The sequence below is a fragment of the Petromyzon marinus genome (assembly GCF_048934315.1).
Source record: "Petromyzon marinus isolate PM22_M1 ecotype Great Lakes invasive population chromosome 68 unlocalized genomic scaffold, UKy_Petmar_22M1.pri1.0 chr68_unloc.1, whole genome shotgun sequence".
Classification (NCBI taxonomy): domain Eukaryota; kingdom Metazoa; phylum Chordata; class Hyperoartia; order Petromyzontiformes; family Petromyzontidae; genus Petromyzon; species Petromyzon marinus.
The window spans coordinates 5,517,755-5,537,944 of NW_027422597.1; the positions used below are offsets into that span (position 1 = coordinate 5,517,755).

The 20,190-nt window shown below is 39.7% G+C and overlaps 1 protein-coding gene across 4 annotated transcripts in view; it reads right to left on the bottom strand.

The window, feature by feature from the left end:
- Positions 1-1,930: 1,930 nt before the first annotated feature.
- The window catches only part of LOC116957998 (E3 ubiquitin/ISG15 ligase TRIM25-like), a 50,685-nt gene continuing 32,425 nt past the window's right edge, over positions 1,931-20,190 (bottom strand). Inside the window, exons 8-15 of one of the 4 annotated variants that reach the window (XM_076058179.1) lie at positions 16,575-16,595; positions 14,545-14,565; positions 12,525-12,551; positions 11,907-11,933; positions 11,572-11,598; positions 9,220-9,246; positions 5,082-5,246; positions 1,931-3,404 (exon numbers count right to left, since the gene is read on the bottom strand). In XM_076058179.1, the coding sequence (XP_075914294.1) occupies positions 3,301-3,404; positions 5,082-5,246; positions 9,220-9,246; positions 11,572-11,598; positions 11,907-11,933; positions 12,525-12,551; positions 14,545-14,565; positions 16,575-16,595 (419 nt within the window). In that variant the 3' untranslated portion in view covers positions 1,931-3,300. Of the gene's footprint in view, positions 3,405-3,558; positions 5,247-9,219; positions 9,247-11,571; positions 11,599-11,906; positions 11,934-12,524; positions 12,552-14,544; positions 14,566-16,574; positions 16,596-20,190 lie in introns of those variants that run through there. The other 3 variants (XM_076058180.1, XM_032980461.2, XM_076058178.1) reach the window with 3 other exon arrangements.

Below are 20,190 nucleotides of genomic sequence, written 5' to 3' on the forward strand. Positions count from 1 at the left end.
CTCACACAGCTTAAAGGTCGTGATCTCAGCGTGGCTTTCTCACTCCAGCGCTGTCCTCCAGACAGTCTCGTCCCCTTCACCTGATGAAGGCCGCTTGTGTTGTGGCCGAAACGTCGTGAGAATATTATTGCGTTATTTTATTTTATAAATGTATTTTTTTATTCTCATTCTACGTGACTTTACCGAAAGAACCAAAGAAGATGAATCCTTGTAGTCACGAAAGCTTAAAATCGAAACTTTAAATTAGTTTAATTCACGATTTAGTGCTTTTTGTGGGAGCTTCGCTGTTATTTATTTATTTATGACGCGTGCACGACCATACCAACTCACGCGCCTTTGGTCGCATGGCTTCGGTGGGAGTGAGGGGGATTAAAATAGCCAGGTACCACGCCATAAGCCCAGCCGTGAGCAAGCACTTTTAGAACGTCAGACAATAGATCAACTAGAAAGGGCATGTAACAAGTGGGAGAAGGATCGGTGAGCCGCTGGTTATTTGCTGGGTTTACCTACGCTATCAAAGATAGATCCGGGGTCCTGAAACCATTATTGACGGTTTATAACACCTTGGGGAAATGCAACCAAAGACAACTCTCATTCCACTCCTTCATAGACAATCGCCTCTGTGGGGCAACCAATAACTAATAGAATGCACAAGGGCTAACTGGGCTGGCAGGAGAGCGACAGGCTTGGAAAGGGTTGGGGACCTTCCAAATAAGGATACCAAACTATCAGAGACACCATCTCCAAAGCTACAAACAAAAACTTTGACGGCAGCACTCACCCCATCTTGGATGGTCTGGTGGACAAAAAGGAAATCAAAAGTTTGTGCAGGCATAGCACGTGATTTTTAAAGAGATTGAGACCGGGTTTAGACACAAAAATAGAAAGCTGAGGGAAAAGGCTGTTCAGACAGGAAATTCCTCACCCGAAATAGACTCAAATATGGTTGAGCCCAGACAGCAGGCCGCAGGTCCCTTCTGATAAACATGATTTTGTTCAAATTCAGGCATGGGTCCTACATGACGAATGACAGGAGAGCCAAATTCACAAATTCCTCTACTAATTGCCCTAGATACCACAAGGCATGGAACAGACATAACTGAATGCCTTCTGGACGTGCCCAGATATTTGAGAATTTTACGAGAATATAATGGATTATTTTAATCGGAACTGGGGCAGTGCTGAGCCCCTCAGTGGACTAAATTCTGCGGGGCTTAAAACTAAGAGGGCTTACAAGGCTAAGGGCGGTTTGTCTTAATTTTTTAGACAGGCCACCACTCGCTTATGCAGCTTTATGGAGCAAGGGGAGAAGGTTGAATGTATCAAAAAAACTCCAAGGAAAGTACTGAACACCCAAACCCATAGTCTCTCACTTATGCCCTTGTGCATTCTCGAACTCACATGCACTGTGAAACAATGTTGTCTCAGCTACCGCTAGGCAACCAAGGCTGTTCTGGATAGCTACACTGGGGTATTGCCACAGCGATTGACACTAGAACGCATCTCTTCTGGTCAGTGATACCACAGACACGAAGTAGTTGTGGTACTTCGTAATTCATGGACTTAATACACAGTCCGTCCAGTATCCTTCATCGGAGTCAGTGCAGTGCAGATAGATGTTCACAGCGCCATGCCGCAGCGAAACAGCCACACGCCAGCAGTGGCAGCTGACATCTGATGAACGACAGCCCCATACGAGTGCTGATGCAGTCGCGGGCCGTTAATCACAGCACAGCGACGCTTCTGGTATCAGTGGTGACAAAGTGTAGACGCGATCTTCTCATACATACCGACTGCCAAGTATTCTGGTCCCGTCAGGTGACAGCTCAGCACATAATTATAATAGTTCCATTCATATTCTGGGTTCTTTCGGTAAAGTCACGTAGAAGGGAAACAATAAAATAATAAAAATATAAAACAATATTATTTTATTGTTTCCCTTATACGTGGTGACTTTACCGAAAGAACCAAGAAAATGAATCCCTGCAGTCACGAAAGCTTTAAATTTAAATTTAGTTCCATTCATATCGCGCTTTTCGTCAATGATCTCAAAGCGGGGTACAGAACACAGCAGCAGCAGACAATCATCATAAACATCATAATATTATAAATAAATTTAATAACTATATCTTAACCGTGATGATAGTCCATGGATCTGTAGTTATGGAGTCACTATTTACCCCGAGTTGATTCCGGTTAGTGACTTGATTGGCACAGTAGAGTGCAGTGGGTGTTCTCTCCTCTGTGTGGATCTTCTCTTCGAGTCCTACTTATCTCAACGTATTCACCAACAACTTTTTACACATTACCTCTAAAACAATTGCAAATATGAAAATCTCCTTTTTTTGTTTTTATTGTAACTCGACATGAGCCCTGTACAAAGAACAAAACCGTAACGCAGGGAGGGGTCACAGAAACTGCGCAGACAAAACCCCAAGCTCAGTGCTCCTGGGTTGAAGGAAAAGCCACTGAAGTTGCAGAAGCTACAGTGTAAAGTTCTATCCTGATCACGTGTAGGGAATTCTATATTGTAAGTGTAACGCTATCCGCGTCCAATGTAGCATGGTCACACAATTGCTGGGCACTGCCAATGCTAAAGCTATGGACACGAGTTGAGTCGCACACACATGGGTGAACCTGTGGGCTGGGACGCGTCAACGTGCTCTCCTTTAGTACAGTTCGTGCTCTTTTTTTAATAACAATATATTTAACAATAGACAACATTTATTACTTATGCTCGTCATAAAATATATTCAGCCTTCCACGTCCAATAAAACCCATAATTCATCTTCTGCTTTATAATTATGGTGTTTATGTTTCGATTCTAAGGATGACATTTTTAAGTTGTATTAATCTGGTAATTTTGAATAGTAATGTATCATATGTTAATTATTTTCGTGTTAGGTGTTACTTACGTGCCAATGCTCTACAACGTTACGTTTATGTGCAGTCTGTCGACCACCTCCCATAACCAGAAAGGATCTCATCCTAATTAACTCGGCGGGATAATATTTTGCCGTATTTAAAACATCGATATTTCCAATCCCATAAAACGTATCTTTTACAATAAACGATAAGGCAAATTACAATGCAATGTATACACGTAAGTTCAGACAATTATATTCATAATTTCCACCACTAAAGCATGTTTCACGCCCAGATCACAAGGCGTTGTACAAACACACACCCAGACTTATACAAATACAATCCAACCCCAAAACAAAGGACACAAGAAGTAGAAAACGTCCTTAAAATTAAGTTGTATTTTAAGGCGCGATTTCAATAAATCAAGGGGGGGAGTCAGCAGAGTGAATGAACGTTCCGTGGAAATGAATGCCACATCCTGGAGGACCACACGGAGTCGCCCATCGTATAGAGACGTGACCTCGGCACACCCAATATGTCTACAAAACAAATAAATATCAGATCCACAATACACCAAACCAGTGCATAATGTGTGTTACGCATTGTTGCTGTTTTGTGCCATATATACCCCACAGTTCATGTTAAGTACTCTTGCATCCTGCCTATAACACAAGGCCACATAGCAACGTGTGCTTATACTGATGCAACTATTTTATTCAAAATTTGTACAGAGTTTGCCTGCTTGGATAAAATGCTGCTGTAAATTACACATTGGTTAAGTAACACAATATCAATAAGTAAATAATATGTATGTTGAACTTCTTTCGCAACGTACATAACCAACCATGCTAATCGTAAGTGCCTGTGGTGATTCTGACACTTGTATTAATGCATTATTCAATAATGTAGGCCCTAAATATATTATCTGAAAGAGAATATTCGTATTTCCAAATATACGAAGTTCAATTTAATAAATGGAAAAATATATTAATGTATGTTGATATCGTTAGTTTGAAACAAGCGTCCCATATAGCATTCATTTCTAAAACAATATCATTCATATTTTTCGTTTAAATGTCGAGAGAATAATTTCTCTATTTCGGTGGCTCTATAAAAAACCCAGGAATATCACAAATTCCTGCCAAGTTCACTTTCATTTATTCTTAGGTACAGATTTAGTGCAGGCTCAGCAGATCCACCAAAGAACCGCAAAAGCACTTCCATTAAATGGTGACACCATGCAGAGACCATTCAGCAGTGTTTTTTTCCATTTCTGCTGAATGATTATCCTTATGTAGTGAGTGACTGCTGATACACAACGTGGAGAGGGCTTCTTATTTATTTCTCACACTTGAGCACAATCACTAGGCGACATATGGAAACGTATCTACATAACTACACACAGCCGACCTTTCTACATAGCCCTATTGTCGGAGTCTAACTACATAGCTGGCTGACTAATGTAGCGACGACGGCGATGGGAGCCGTGCAAAGGATCCGCCATGCGGCCGGATGGCGAGCAGCGACACAGCCAGGACCCGGGACCCCACGACAGCCCCGAACCTTCGGTCACGTCCCCCCTATATGGTTCCAGGTGTGGCCAGGCCCCGCCTCCGGCCACACTCCCTTCTAGAACCTTCGAGCAGGTTCCCGGAGCTTCCCGACTGACCCTTCCTTTTACCTTTAACCCAGATACGCCCCCCTTCTAATTGGTTATAATATAACGCAACAATACTCGAAATTACCCCTCCTGGCCAACAGGTGGCACCCTGTCATTGTACTTCTACTGACTATAAATAATGGTAAATGTGTTATGTGTAGTGACTGTTATTCAAGTACTTCACAATCACTATGCTCATCCACTACGCTCAGATCAATAATTGTCAATGATCCATCAACACTGCCAATATATAGTGCTGGGTAGAGAGGCTCAGAGAACTGATGGGAAAATCTGTGTAAAAGTAGCATGGAGTCGGTGTTGTAAAACGACATCATCCCATTCTCCCAGTCAATGTGAATACCGACTCTCTGTGGAGACTCTCTCACAGACAGTGAAGTCTCTACAAAACCATGCTGTACATAATATGTGTCGTGACTTTTAATTAAACACCATGACTTCTCAGTCAATCCTAAGATGGACTGTGGGATGTTCCCGTATGCAGCACCAACTCGACATAACCCTGAATTATTCATGTCCACCTCCCAGTAGTGCTGACCCGATGAGAAGCTCTCAGAGCACAGGGATTGGTAATGGATGGCAAACATCTTTTCACGAACATGGTGACCTTTAGAGACGGGAGTCCGTGTCAACGTTCTTAGATCTGAAGAAATGTTTAGACTATGATGGGCTATGTTCGGTTTCAGAGTTGGTGAGCATCCATCTGCAGAAAAAAAAAAGCAATACTACATGTATTTTACAAGTACAATATCACAAATTATTATGGTCATCATCAAGTTAAACAAGCATATTTTCACCATTCATTACTGAAATTACTCTATGCATAGTAATAATAAAAGACGAAGACTATAATAAGTGGAAAAATAGCAGGTGCGTGTTGCATGAGATGCACATCATTATTTCGTTGTCCATGAATAATAATTAACCTATATTCTTGGTTCTTTCGGTAAAGTCACGTAGATGGGAAACAATAAAATAATAAAAACATAAAACAATACTCTTTTGGTAAAGTCACGTAGAAGGGAAACAATAAAATAATAAAAATCTAAATCCAAGAATATGAATCCCTGCAGTCACGAAAGCTTTAAATCAAAATAATGAACCTGCTTCATGAGTTTCAATGAGACGCTTATGCAGAGTTTGCCAACAATACCACGTGATTGGGCAAATTATAATTAGATTATAATCACAGCACTGCCGCGCCATACGAATAATGATCGAGTCTCTCAAGGCACGGGACAATAGAGGGCATTATGTGGATGGACCTCAATCACAACGATCCTCTAGGGGCTTGGGTTGCACAAACCAATGCAGTTTGCATAGGAATCCATCATAGGCCCAATCACTGGCCTTCCTATACAGTGAGGGAAAAAAGTATTTGACCCCATGCTGATTTTGTACGTTTTCCGACTGCCAAATAAATAATCAGTCTATAATTTTAATTATAGGTTTATTTGAACAGTGAGAGAGAGAATAACAAAAACGAAATCCAGAAAAACGCATGTCAAAATTTTTATAAATTGATTTGCATTTTAATGAGGGAAATAAGTATTTGACCCCCTCTCAATCAGAAAGATTTCTGGCTCCCAAGTGACTTTTATACAGGTAACGAGCTGAGATTAGGAGCACACTCTTAAAGGGAGTGCTCCTAATCTCAGCTTGTTACCTGTATAAAAGGCACCTGTCCACAGAAGCAATCAATGAATCAGATTCCAAACTCTCCACCATTGCCAAGACCAACGAGCTCTCCAAGGATGTCAGGGACAAGATTGTAGACCTACACAAGGCTGGAATGGGCTAGGAGACCATTGCCAAGCAGCTTGGTGAGAAGGTGACAACAGTTGGTGCGATTATTTGCAAATGAAAGAAACACAAAAGAACTGTCAATTTCCCTCGGCCTGGGGCTCCATGCAAGATCTCAACTCGTGGAGTTGCAATGATCATGAGAACGGTGAGGAATCAGCCCAGAACTGCACGGGAGGATCTTGCCAATGAACTCAAGGCAGCTGGGACCATAGTCACCAAGAAAACAATTGGTAACACACTATGCCATGAAGGACTGAAATCCTGCAGCGCCCGCAAGGTCCCACTGCTCAAGAAAGCACATATACATGCCCATCTGAAGTTTGCCAATGAACATCTAAATGATTCAGAGGACAACTGGGTGAAAGGGTTGTGGTCAGATGAGACCAAAATGGAGCTCTTTGGCATCAACTCAACTCGCCGTGTTTGGAGGAGGAATGCTGCCTATGACCCCAAGAACACCATCCCCACCGTCAAACATGGAGGTGGAAACATTATGCTTTGGGGGTGTTTTTCTGCTAAGGGGACAGGACAACTTCACCGCATCAAAGGGACGATGGACGGGACCATGTACCATCAAACCTTGGGTGAGAACCTCCTTCCCTCAGCCAGGGCATTGAAAATGGGTCGTGGATGGGTATTCCATCAGGACAACACACGGCCAAGGCAACAAAGGAGTGGCTCAAGAAGAAGCACATTAAGGTCCTGGAGTGGCCTATCCAGTCTCCAGACCTTAATCCCATACAAAATCTGTGGAGGGAGCTGAAGGTTCGAGTTGCCAAACGTCAGCCTCGAAACCTTAATGACTTGGAGAAGATCTGCAAAGAGGAGTGGGACAAAATCCCTCCTGAGATGTGTGCAAACCTGGTGGCCAACTACAAGAAACGTCTGACCTCTGTGATTGCCAACAAGGATTTTACCACCAAGTACTAAGTCATGTTTTGCAGAGGGGTCAAATTCGTATTTCCTTTATTAAAATGCAAATCAATTTATAACATTTTTGACATGCGTTTTTCTGGATTTTTGTTGTTATTCTGTCTTTCACTGTTCAAATAAACCTACCATTAGAATTATAGACTGATAATTTCTTTGTCAGTTGGCAAACGTACAAAATCAGCAGGGGATCAAATACTTTTTTCCCTCACTGTAGCATGTGCATGTTAGACGTGTTTGCTTGGGCTATCACAACTGCCAATCTTTGTCGAAATATACGTATCTGCTGACAATGTGATTTTGGATCAGGGAAGAAATTTTCAACAAATGCACAATTCACCGGAAATGTTTTTCTTTGACAAAAAAATGTGGTATAAATGTGAACAGCACCCACTATATGTATAACTAATTTATGATATGAGATTACCACTAAGCTATCTTAGACTCATGGTTATTACGGGACGCGTGATGCTGTTGGCGTATTATGTCCATCATAATACTTTAGTTTTATAATGTTGACAATTAAGTTAGCACAGCTGCAACTAGTTTGGTAAAGAAATATGAAGTGTATTTCTCAAAATATTTCATGACGTCCATAATTGAGGCCTCATAATAGAAATATATAAGTAATAATATAAGTGTTAAATACATAAAGCTGAAACTCAAATGACAAAAGTCAAATAATAATTTAATATAAGTGTGTCTCTCTGCTCTGTTTACTCTGAGGAAGGTCAATTCCCTCAACGTTACCCTATTATAGGTTGAATCAATGCCACGTGACAGAAAGGGGGTGGGAGGGTATTTACCCGTACACTCTACTTGTGTAAACCTGAAGTGATGGAACGATAGCCAAAATAGCATACCTGTCAACCCATACGGTTTACCTGTGTTCTCGTAAAGGAAAATTAAGTCGTCGGGTCCATACGGCGTACAGCCGTTTCAATATGGGCAAAACATGTTTTGTCTATTTTTTTGTTTCTCCCATGTGTTGGAACTTTGTAGGATGAATGTTGAGATTTATAAAGGCACGGGTGACCAACAAGGGCTGAGTCAGTCTGGAATAAGGTCGGCACTTATAAGGGGTTGACACATATATCAAATAGCCGCATTAATTTGGCCCTTTAGATTTATTAGAATCATAATATTCATTTATACTGGAGGAATACTAGGATATAAAAAGCTATTTTTCAAAGATGTCCAGTAGGGCGGGTCAGAACGTTAAAACAACAAGCGATACAAACATATTATAGTATTGCAAAGTATAAGAAAGGTAAGCAAATCAGAAAAAAAAACTAAGCAGTTTTTTTGTATTTTGCCGGGTAAAGCCCATTGAGCTATTATATTATTTTTCAGAAGCGAACTGGCCACAAATGAGAACTCAACGAAGTAGCTTATCACGTGAACATTTATAGTAGCCAAATAATCTATACACACCATGGGACCTCCTTTGCCAGTACCAAAATATGAGAATAGGTTTTCCCTTTTTTTTCTGGCAACAAAACAGGTATTAAGATCTTAAAACACCAAACTTAAACCTTTAACAAGGAATCATGTCTGCATTAACCACAATACTTGTTGTCAGAATGCAAAAAAAAACACTAATAATATATGCAATGTCCTTGAAACTGATTGGTCCACACCAGAGAAAGCTGTGTATCTGTTCAAATTGCATTAGTACATTAATACCCAAGCTAACACATTCAAATTGAACTATCACTCCATGGGTAAGGATAAAAGTTACAAATCACACGTGCAATTGGGGCTGTGTTCAGCTCAAATATTTTTCTTCCTATTAACTCGAATGCCATTAGAAATATTCTTACTTCAAGCTGTAAATAGTTAAGAAAAATAGATCATTAAGCAAAAAGAACTCTTCTGAGGAACATAATAAACATTTTAGCTGGAACCCATTCAAGACAGTGCACACGCAGAATACATACATTTGAGTAGTCTTAACCGTTCTTCATCTGGTGAAAAAAAATTACATTAAGTTACTTGTGCAATCAGACAAGAACACATACGCAAACAAAAAAAACATTGAAGTTATTATGTAAGGAAAGATACAATCAATATATATTCAACAGCACACACATTTTTTTATTTAGACCTTGACAAAAAGAGCTTGGAAATGTACATCATTGAATTAATACTATTTTCATGAATACACAAATTAGGTAATAATCTACACATGTGCAGTGACTGACTTGGAGATGTATCTCTTGGAGGCAATTATTTAATTTAACGAGCACACTTTGTACACTATATGCAATACACACCCCACGCTGTTACACAATGCTCTGTCTTCTCGCTTAAACACAACTCTTCTCTGGTTCATCTTCTTTGGTTCTTTCGGTATAGTCACGTAGAATGAGAATAAAATAATACATTGATAAAATAAAATAACACAATAATATTCTCACGACGTTTCGGCCACAACACAAGCGGCCTTCATCAGGTGAAGGGACGAGACTGTCTGGTAGGACAGCGCTGGAGTGAAAGAGCCACGTTCAGATCACGACTTTTAAGCTGTGTGAGAGGAAACAAAGCGCCTTGACAAAGGAATTAGCATATAATTTAGCATTGAAATGGCTGAGTGATTAGCTTGTGACTGGTCACAGAAATAGCTATGTTAAAAGTTAAAGCATACACATCCGCAGAGGCACCCCTTGACAATGGAATTAGCATAGAATTTAGCATTCAAATAGCTAAGTTAAAGCATACACATTCGCAAAGGCACCCCTTGACAAAGGAATTAGCATAGAATTTAGCATTGAAATAGCTGAGTGATTAGCTTGTAATTGGTCACAGAAATAGCTAAGCTACCAACAATAAGTCGTTATATATCACAATGCTATATGGCGAAAAATGATTGGAGAATATAGAGTTCATTGATAACATTAAGGTAATTTATATTTTAGTTTTTTATTGGTTCACTATATAGTACTGTGAATAGCTCAGATGTGTAGGCCTTGACTTCAACATAGTCATTTCTGTGACCAGTCACTAGCTAATCACTCAGTTATTTCAATGCTAAATTCGCCTAGTTATTTCAATGCTAAATTCTCCTGTTTGATTTGTACTAAGTGCCTCGGTGAATGTGTATGCTCTGACTTTAACGTAGCTATTTCTGTGACCAGTTACAAGCTAATCACTCAGCTATTTCAATGTTAAATTCTATGCTAATTCCTTTGTCAAGGGGTGCCTCTGCGGATGTGTATGCTTTAACTTAGCTATTTCAATGCAAAATTCTATGCTAATTCCTTTGTCAAGGGGTGCCTCTGCAGATGTGTATGCTTTAACTTTTAACATAGCTATTTCTGTGACCAGTCACAAGCTAATCACTCAGCCATTTCAATGCTAAATTATATGCTAATTCCTTTGTCAAGGCGCTTTGTTTCCTCGCACACAGCTTAAAAGTCGTGATCTGAACGTGGCTCTTTCACTCCAGCGCTGTCCTACCAGACAGTCTCGTCCCTTCACCTGATGAAGGCCGCTTGTGTTGTGGCCGAAACGTCGTGAGAATATTATTGTGTTATTTTATTTTATCAATTTATTATTTTATTCTCATTCTACGTGACTTTACCGAAAGAACCAAAGAAGATGAATCATTGCAGTCACGAAAGCTTTAAATCGAAAAATCCTCTCTGGTTGCTAGCCTCATCATCATTCTAATTACTGGTGAAACGTCGTACTCAGTTTGTAAATGTTGCGGCTTAGCTCTCCAACACACCGGTGTGCTGTACTAGTGACGAATTGGCACGTTCTGTTTACGTGACAACCCTTACTAGTTGGCTGTGTCGGGTGTTGGCGGGTTTTAACGACACATTTATATATTAACGCGATCTAACCCAAAAACCTCTATTATGGATGATATTGGTAGCGAAAGCCGACGTCTTAAACATGAAAGTAAACAATGTGTAGACAAATAAAACACAACATAATATGTACACTTAGCAGAGCTATTGATTGTGGATCTGTACCAAATTGACAAAATACAGGTCGTGGACGAGAGTGGTGGTAATTGCTGAAATTGGATCGTGCAAAGCGACACCCGAATGTCGCGAGAGACGAAGAATAAAGAAGCAGTGCATTGTAGCTGCTATGACACCATGCGGATGTAGGAAATACCGCACTTTTGTCAACAACGTGAGGGTTGAGAAAAATACTGTACAGTGTGTTGCTCAGCAAGAGAGGCCGTAGCCGTGGAGATGTCTCACTAGGTGACCTATCTCAATGTGTGACAGACACAATTTGGAATGTGCTTTGTGGGATCATGCGCATAGATAACTTACCTGTATAATTCTTGAGTCGCGCTTGTTCTAATAACAACATTAACATTTAGTGACCACGAAGTGCTTACAATAAAGCAATACAGTGATTACTTCTAATAAAAATGAATAAAATCTACAAGATTAACGAAATTATGAATGTTGTAGCAATTGATAGCACACAATTTGTAATGTATATATACTTTCACATTACTCTGTATTTTAAATACGACGAATGAAAATTCAGAATTTACTGCCCAGAGCATAGCGAAGCTCGTTATGTAATAAACCATGCTCTGGAGAGAAAAATAGATTCTCTGTTATTAACTTCTCAGCCACAGCGTACATGGAAAACTTACCAGCAGATAGTAAGGCGCTGTCTTGCTCTGACATAAAACAAACACATCAACACAATTAGCAAACAGTTTAGCACAGGGCATGCTACATGCAGTGAATCATGGAGAACATATGGTTATACACTGCAGTGGTTAATTTATCTGAGTATTGTCCTCTTTTATTTACCGCTATTGCAGATCCCATCTTGGGCTGCCCACCAGCAGCAAAGAACTTAAAAGCGCGTCAGGCTCTTCCAGCTTCAATCGGACGTCTGTGTCTATTTGTCTTGCAAATCAAGGTATATCATGATTTGTCGACTGTGATTTAAATACGTGAATAATGATTCGTCTATATTATCAAATCGATCCGTTTGGACCCCGTGTGGTTATTGCCTAGTGGTTGTAGAAATAGTAAAGTCATCTATGTTATAGTTTAGGTAATTCTTGAGTAAAAAACAGCAGAAAATATAATGCACAGGATGTCTTCATCCAAGGCAGCAAATCCGCTCATGATTGTTATTATTTTATATCGTGCCCATGTGATTGAATTTCAAAAACAGTTTCAGCCCCACATTCAAAGATTTGTAAATGAGCGATGACATTTTAATGCAAATGAAAAAAAAAATTGTGGACAGAACGTACCTCGTAAAAGAGCCATTTTGGTTAAATCTAAAAACAAAAGAAATTAAATATTTGTTAATTAACAAACATAAAAGTAATAGTTCGGCTGATTCTAAATAACAAGTATATCAGACACGGTCATTAACAATAGTTTGCACAGTCAAGCAGGTTTGAATGGTCTATTCAGATTGACGGGTCCCTGGTAACATAACCAGGCAGATTGACGGGCCCATCTTTCTAATGAGGGAGTCGGCACGTTTTTAATCTCTTAACTTATGTATTAATCCAGTCAACTTGTAGCCCTGGAGACACAATAGTTGTGAGAAATTACTGTTACTGGTGTAGGTGACATAAGTGTAGTTGTAAATTCCATTGAATGACCAGCTAATTTAAAGTTGAAGACTGATCGGAAACGTGCGTAAAATAGTTCCCTTTTCATCATCTTTGAGGATGAGTCCAGGGCTCTCTGGAGCGAGGACGATGAAGTCTGCCTCTCGCCAAAGCCCTTCATTATAACGCATGGGCAGTGATATTTCAGCTCAGTCTTAACTGTACACTAGCTACAGTGTTGAGGTATTGCTAGTGTGTGCTTAAGATAAGTGTAACTGTTTATTATAGCAGTTTTGTTTTTTGTCCAGTCAGCTAATGACTGTTGTATTTTGTTAGTATTATTCATTTTACCCTGTGATAGATCCTTCACAACTCCACTGTGGTGAAGATCGCGCCCAATAAATGTGTAGAATACCGGATGATGGCAGTACGTTTCGACTGGATTTATGAGCCAAGGTTCACAGTCTAAATGGATACGCTCAGATCATGTACATCAGTGTCAGAACAGTACTTCTAAACAATATTCCTGTTTTTCAAATACAAGCTTAGAATGGTTTAAATTGTTTTAAATGTTAAATAAATTAACGAAACATGTTTCCCCCTCTGATAGGACCACTTCTTCTTATAGTTTTTCAGTATCCTACATTTATATCTCTTCTTGCGCAATTTACAAGCTGAGGTTATTAATCACCACCAGACTTGATCAATCCTGAGGAGAACATGTAAACTACATTTTACCAGTTAAAGACTACTGAGCTGTCAAGCTTTTTTTCAGAAGTGACCTGGCCACATGAGAGCTCATCGAAGTATGTTATCACGCGGACATTTATAGCAGCCAAATACTGTAAACTAATGTTTCTTATAAATGTGGAGGGAGAAATTGGAGGACCCAGATACAAGTCCACGCGACCATACGGAGAACATGTAAACTACAAATATACAGGCGTAAGGGTCGGCATCTGGATAAAACCCACGGGCTGCTGTTTACGGGCAAATCATCCTGCAGCCACTGCCAATTGTCTCGTGTCCTGCACACAGGCTGATTTTACCACTCATTCTCCACAGAGGTCGTCTTCTTGGGTGCCTTCTCTGCTCTGGCTGCCATTACATCAAACGTTTGTTAATTGGTAGTCATCTCTTCTCGTGACGAGTCCTGCCTAACGTTTTAATCAAGGAGGCGTCTTTCACCTGCGTATGCTCTCTAATCTAAACGTTTCTCTGTGTTTTAATGTAACTCCAAGCATAGACATAGCGATGATTCATTAGCGTTCTAGTTTTTATTCCAAATTATTTAATATGGTCTGCATTTCTGATCGATGCTGCAGCCAGGTACACACACTCATTTGGAGAATAATATACTTCTGAGCACAGATACGTGTTACAAATTGTTATGAATTTAAACATTGAGCGTTTTTAATTATTAGCAGAGAGTAGTTTAATTTCAGTGTTGATTTAATGTGCCATTGAAATGTAATCATATATTGAAATATTCAAGTTACCGAACAGCTACTGTATAAATATTGATACTTTTAAAATATGTAAAAATTGTAATGTCGCATTTCAAAGTTAAAGCACTGTGCATGCACAGCAAGCATTGCTAAGGAGCCTCTGATTGAGTCACGGAAAAAGTTTCACCCTCCCAGTTCCAAGATTTATAAATGAGTGATGACATTTTAATGCTCTTGAGGAAAATCTTTTGTATAGAACTTACCTTCATTAAGAGCCCTCTTTTCTTCATCCACAAACAAGAGAAATTGAATATTAGTAAATTACCAAACATAAAAGTCACAGTTCTGCTGTTTAATAATCACAGGTATTACAGACACGGTCATTTGCAAGAGTTTGCACAGTCAAGCGGGTTTGAATTTTCTATTCAGGTTGAGTGTCCCCAGTAACATAACTAGGCAGAGTGAGGGGCCCTGCTTTTTGATGAGGTAGTCGAAACGTTTTTTAAGCTATGAACGAAGAGAAGTATTTATCCAGTCAACTTGTAGCCCTGGAGACACAATAGTTGTGGGTAATTGCTATTACTGGTGTAGATGACATAAGTGTACTTGTAAATTCCATGTAATGACCAGCTAATTTAAAATTGAAGACTGATGGCAAACGGGTGTGAAATAATTCCCTTTCATTATCTTTGAGGATGAGTCCAAGGCTCTCTGGAGCGAGGACGATGAAGTCTGCCTCTATCATAAGCCCTTTGTTATAACGTATCGGCAGTGATAATTAGCTCAGTCTTTACTGTAGACTAGGTACAGTGGTGAAGTTTGGCTGAAGCGTGCTTAAGATAAGTGTACCTGTTTATTATAGCAGTTTTGTTTTTTGTCAGTCAGCTAATGACTTGTTTTTTGTAAGTATTATACATTTTACCCTGTGATAGATCCTTCACAACTCCACTGTGGTGAAGATCGCGCCCAATAAATGTGTAGAATACCGGATGATGGCCCTACGTAACGACTGGATTTATGAGCCAAGGTTCACAGTCTAAATGGATACGCTCAGATCAGAGTCAGAACAGTACTTTTAAACAATATTCATGTTTTTCAGATACAAGTTTAGAATGGTTTTAATTATTTTAAATGGTAAATAAATTAACGCAACATGTTTCCACCTCTGATAGGACCACTTCTTCTTATAGTCTTTCAGAATCCTACATTTACATCTCTTCTTGCGCAATTTACAAACTGAGGTTATTAATCACCACCAGATTTGATCAATCCTGAGGAGAACATGTAAACTACATTTTACCATTTAAAGCCTACTGAGCTGTCAAGCTTTTTTTCACAAGTGACCTGGCCACATGATAGCTCATCGAAGAATATTATCATGCGGACATTTATAGCAGCAAAATACTGTAAACGAATGTTATTCTAAACATGGAGGAAGAAATTGGAGGACCCAGATAAAAATCCACGCGACCACGAGGAGAACATGTAAACTACAAATATACAGGCGTCAGGGTCGGCATCTGGATCAAACCCACGCGCTGCTGTTTACGGGCAAATCATCCTGCAGCCAATGCCATCTGTCTCGTGTCCTGCACACAGTCTGATTTTACCACTCATTCTCCACAGAGGTCATCTTCTTGGGTGCCTTCTCTGCTCTGGTTGCCTTGTCTGCTCTGGTTGCCATTACATCAAACTTTTGTTAATTGGTAGTCATCTTTTCTCGTGACGAGTCCTGCCTGACGTTTTAATCAAGGAGGCGTCTTTCACCTGAGTATGCTCTCTAATCTACACGTTTCTATGTGTTTTAATGTAACTCCCAGCACGCACATCGCAATTATTCATTAGCGTTCTAGATTTTATTCCAATTTTTTTTAATATCGTCTGCATTTCTGATCGATGCTGCAGCCAGGTACACACACTCATTTGGAGAATAACATACTTCCGAACACAGATACGTTTTACAAATAGTTATTAATTTAAACATTGAGCATTTTTTATTGTTAGCAGAGAGTAGTTTAATTTTAGTGTTGATTTAATGTGTCATTGAAATGTAATCATATATTGACATATTCAAGTTACCGAACAGCTACTATATAACTATTTATACTTAAAATATATGTAAAAATGGAAATGTCGCATTTCAAAGTTAAAGCACTGTCCATGCACAGCAAGCATTGCTAAAGGAGCCTCTGATTGAGTCAGGAAAAAAGTTTCACCCTCCCAGTTCCAAAATTTATAAACGAGTGATGACATTTTAATGCTCTTGAAGAAAATAGTTTTGTACAGAACTTACCTTCAGTAAATCCCCTCTTTGCTTGATCCAAAAGCAAGATAAATTGAATATTAGTAAATTACCAAACATAAAAGTCACAGTTCTGCTTATTAAAATTTACAGGTATTACAGACATGGTCATTTACAAGAGTTTGCACAGTCAAGTGGGATTGCATTTTATATTCAGGTTGAGTGTCCACAATATCATAACTAGGCAGAGTGTGGGGCCCACCTTTTTGATGAGGTAGTCGAAACGTTTTTGAAGCTATGAACGAACTCAATTATTTATTCAGTCAACTTATAGCCCTGAAGACACAATAGTTGCGAGTAATTGCTATTACTGGTGTAGATGACATAAGTGTACTTGTAAATTCCATGTAATGACCAGCTAATTTAAAATTGAAGACTGATGGCAATCGTGTGTGAAACAATTCCCTTACAGTATCTTTGAGGATGAGTCCAAGGCTCTCTGGAGCGAGGACGATGAAGTCTGCCTCTATCATAAGCCCTTTGTTATAACGCACTATGTACAGTGGTGAAGTTTGGCTGAAGCGTGCTTAAGATAAATGCACTTTTTGATTTAAAGCTTTCGCGACTGCAGGGATTAATATTCTTGGTTCTTTCGGTAAAGTCACGTAGAAGGGAAACAATAAAATAATAAAAAATATAAAACAATACAATTTTCACGACGTTTCGACTGCAACACAAGAAATCATCATCAGGTGTGAAAACCACAGCAAAAAAAATTGAAGTGGCGGTTTTCCTTTTTTCCGAACATAGATGGACTCGTCCATCTGAACAAACTGTGAAATCGCTCTACGTGGTGCTAACGTAAAAAAGTAACTTTTTTCAAATTTTTTTGCTGTGGTTTTCACACCTGATGATGATTGCTTGTGTTGCAGTCGAAACGTTGTGAGAATTTTATTGTTTTATATTTTTATTATTTTATTGTTTCCCTTCGTGACTTTACCGAAAGAGCCAAGAATATGTGTACCTGTTTAATATAGCAGTTTTGTTTTTGTCCAGTCAGCTAATGACTGTTGTATTTTGTTAGTATTTTACATTTTACCCTGTGATAGATCCTTCACAACTCCACTGTGGTGAAGATCGCGCCCAATAAATGTGTAGAATACCGGATGATGGCCCTACGTTTCGACTTAATTTATGAGCCAAGGTTCACAGTCTAAATGGATACGCTCAGATCAGAGTCAGAACAGTACTTTTAAACAATATTCCTGTTTTTCAGATACAAGTTTAGAATGGTTTTAATTGTTTTAAATGGTAAATAAATTAACGCAACATCTTTCCACCTCTGATAGGACCACTTCTTCTTATAGTTTTTCAGTATCCTACATTTACATCTCTTCTTGTGGAATTTACAAGCTGAGGTTATTAATCACCACCAGACTTGATCAATCCTGAAGAGAACATGTAAATTACATTTTACCAGTTAAAGCCTACTGAGCTGTCAAGCTTTTTTTCAGAAGTGACCTGGGCACATGATAGTTCACCGAAGTATATTATCACGTGGACATTTATAGCAGCCAAATACTGTAAACGAATGTTTATTCTAAATGTAGAAGGAGAAATTGGAGGACTCAGTTAAAAATCCACGCGACCACGAGGAGAACATGTAATATACAAATACAGTGAGGGAAAAAAGTATTTGATCCCCTGCTGATTTTGTACGTTTGCCCACTGACGAAGAAATGATCAGTCTATAATTTTAATGGTAGGTTTATTTGAACAGTGAGAGACAGAATAACAACAAAAAAATCCGGAAAAACGCATGTCAAAGGTGTCATGAATTGATTTGCATTTTAATGAGGGAAATAAGTATTTGACCCCTCTGCAATAGATGACTTAGTACTTGGTGGCAAAACACTTGTTGGCAATCACAGAGGTCAGACGTTTCTTGGAGTTGGCCACCAGGTTTGCACACATCTCAGGAGGAATTTTGTCCCACTCCTCTTTGGAGATCTTCTCCAAGTCATTAAGGTTTCGAGGCTGACGTTTGGCAACTCGAACCTTCAGCTCCCTCCATAGATTTTCCATGGGATTAAGGTCTGGAGACTGGCTAGACCACTCCAGGACCTTAAACTGCTTTTTTTGAGCCACTCCTTTGTTGCAATGGCCGTGTGCTTTGGGTCGTTGTCATGCTGGACTACCCATCCACGACCCATTTTCAATGCCCTGGCTGTGGGAAGGAGGTTCTCAACCAAGATTTGACGGTACATGGCCCCGTCCATCGTCCCTTTGATGCGGTGAAGTTGTCCTGTCCCCTTAGCAGAAAAACACCCCCAAAGCATAATGTTTCCACCCCCATGTGTGACGGTGGGGATGGTGTTATTGGGGTCATAGCCAGCATTCCTCCTCCAAACACGGAGAGTTGAGTTGATGCCAAAGAGCTCCATTTTGGTCTCATCTGACCACAACACTTTCACCCAGTTGTCCTCCGAATCATTCAGATGTTCATTGGCAAACTTCAGACGGGCATGTCTATGTGCTTTTTTAAGCAGGGGGACCTTGCGGGCACTGCAGGATTTCAGTCCTTCACGGCGTAGTGTGTTACCAATTGATTTATTGGTGATTATGGTCCGAGCTGCCTTGAGATAATTGACAATATCCTCCCGTGTAGTTCTGGGCTGATTCCTCACCGTTCTCATGATCATTGCAACTCCACGAGGTGAGATCTTGCATGGAGCCCCAGTCCGAGGGAGATTGACAGTTCTTTTGTGTTATTTTTTTTTCCATTTGCGAATAATCGCACCAATTGTTGTCATATTATAATAATAGTAATAGGTTTTCCCCTTTCATCTGGCACAAAAACTGACACCTATATACAAGGCATGTTTGCAATAACCACAACACAAGCAGTCAAAATGCAAACAAAAAAGAGGCAACTCTGATAATGATAATGATATGTTCTGTCCTTGAATTTGATTGGTCCACACCCGAGACGACTTTTCTTACCTTCTCACCAAGCTGCTTGGCAATGATCTTGTAGCACTTTCCAGCCATGTGTAGGTCTACAATATTGTCCCTGACATCCTTGGAGAGCTCTTTGGTCTTGGCCATGGTGGAGAGTTTGGAATCTGATTGATTGATTGCTTCTGTGGACAGGTGTCTTTGAGTACAGTTAACAAGCTGAGATTAGGAGCACTCCTGATGAGAGTGTGCTTCTAATCTCAGCTCATTACCTGTATAAAAGACACCTGGGAGCCAGAAATCTTTCTGAGTGAGAGGAAGTCAAACACTTTCTTCCCTCATTAAAATGCAAATAAATTTATAACATTTTTATCATGCGTTTTTTTCTGGATTTTTTTGTTGTTATTCTGTCTCTCACTGTTCAAATAAACCTACCATTAAAATTATAGACTGATCATTTCTTTGTCAGTGGGCAAACGTACAAAATCAGCAGGGGATCTAATACTTTTTTCCCTCACTGTATACAGGCATCAGGGTCGGCATCTGGATCAAACCCACGCGCTGCTGTTTACGGGCAAATCATCCTACACCCACTGCCATCTGTCTCGTGTCCTGCACACAGGTTGATTTTACCACTCATCCTCCACAGATGTCGTCCTCTTGGGTGCCTTCTCTGCTCTGGCTGCCATTACATCAAACTTTTCTTAAT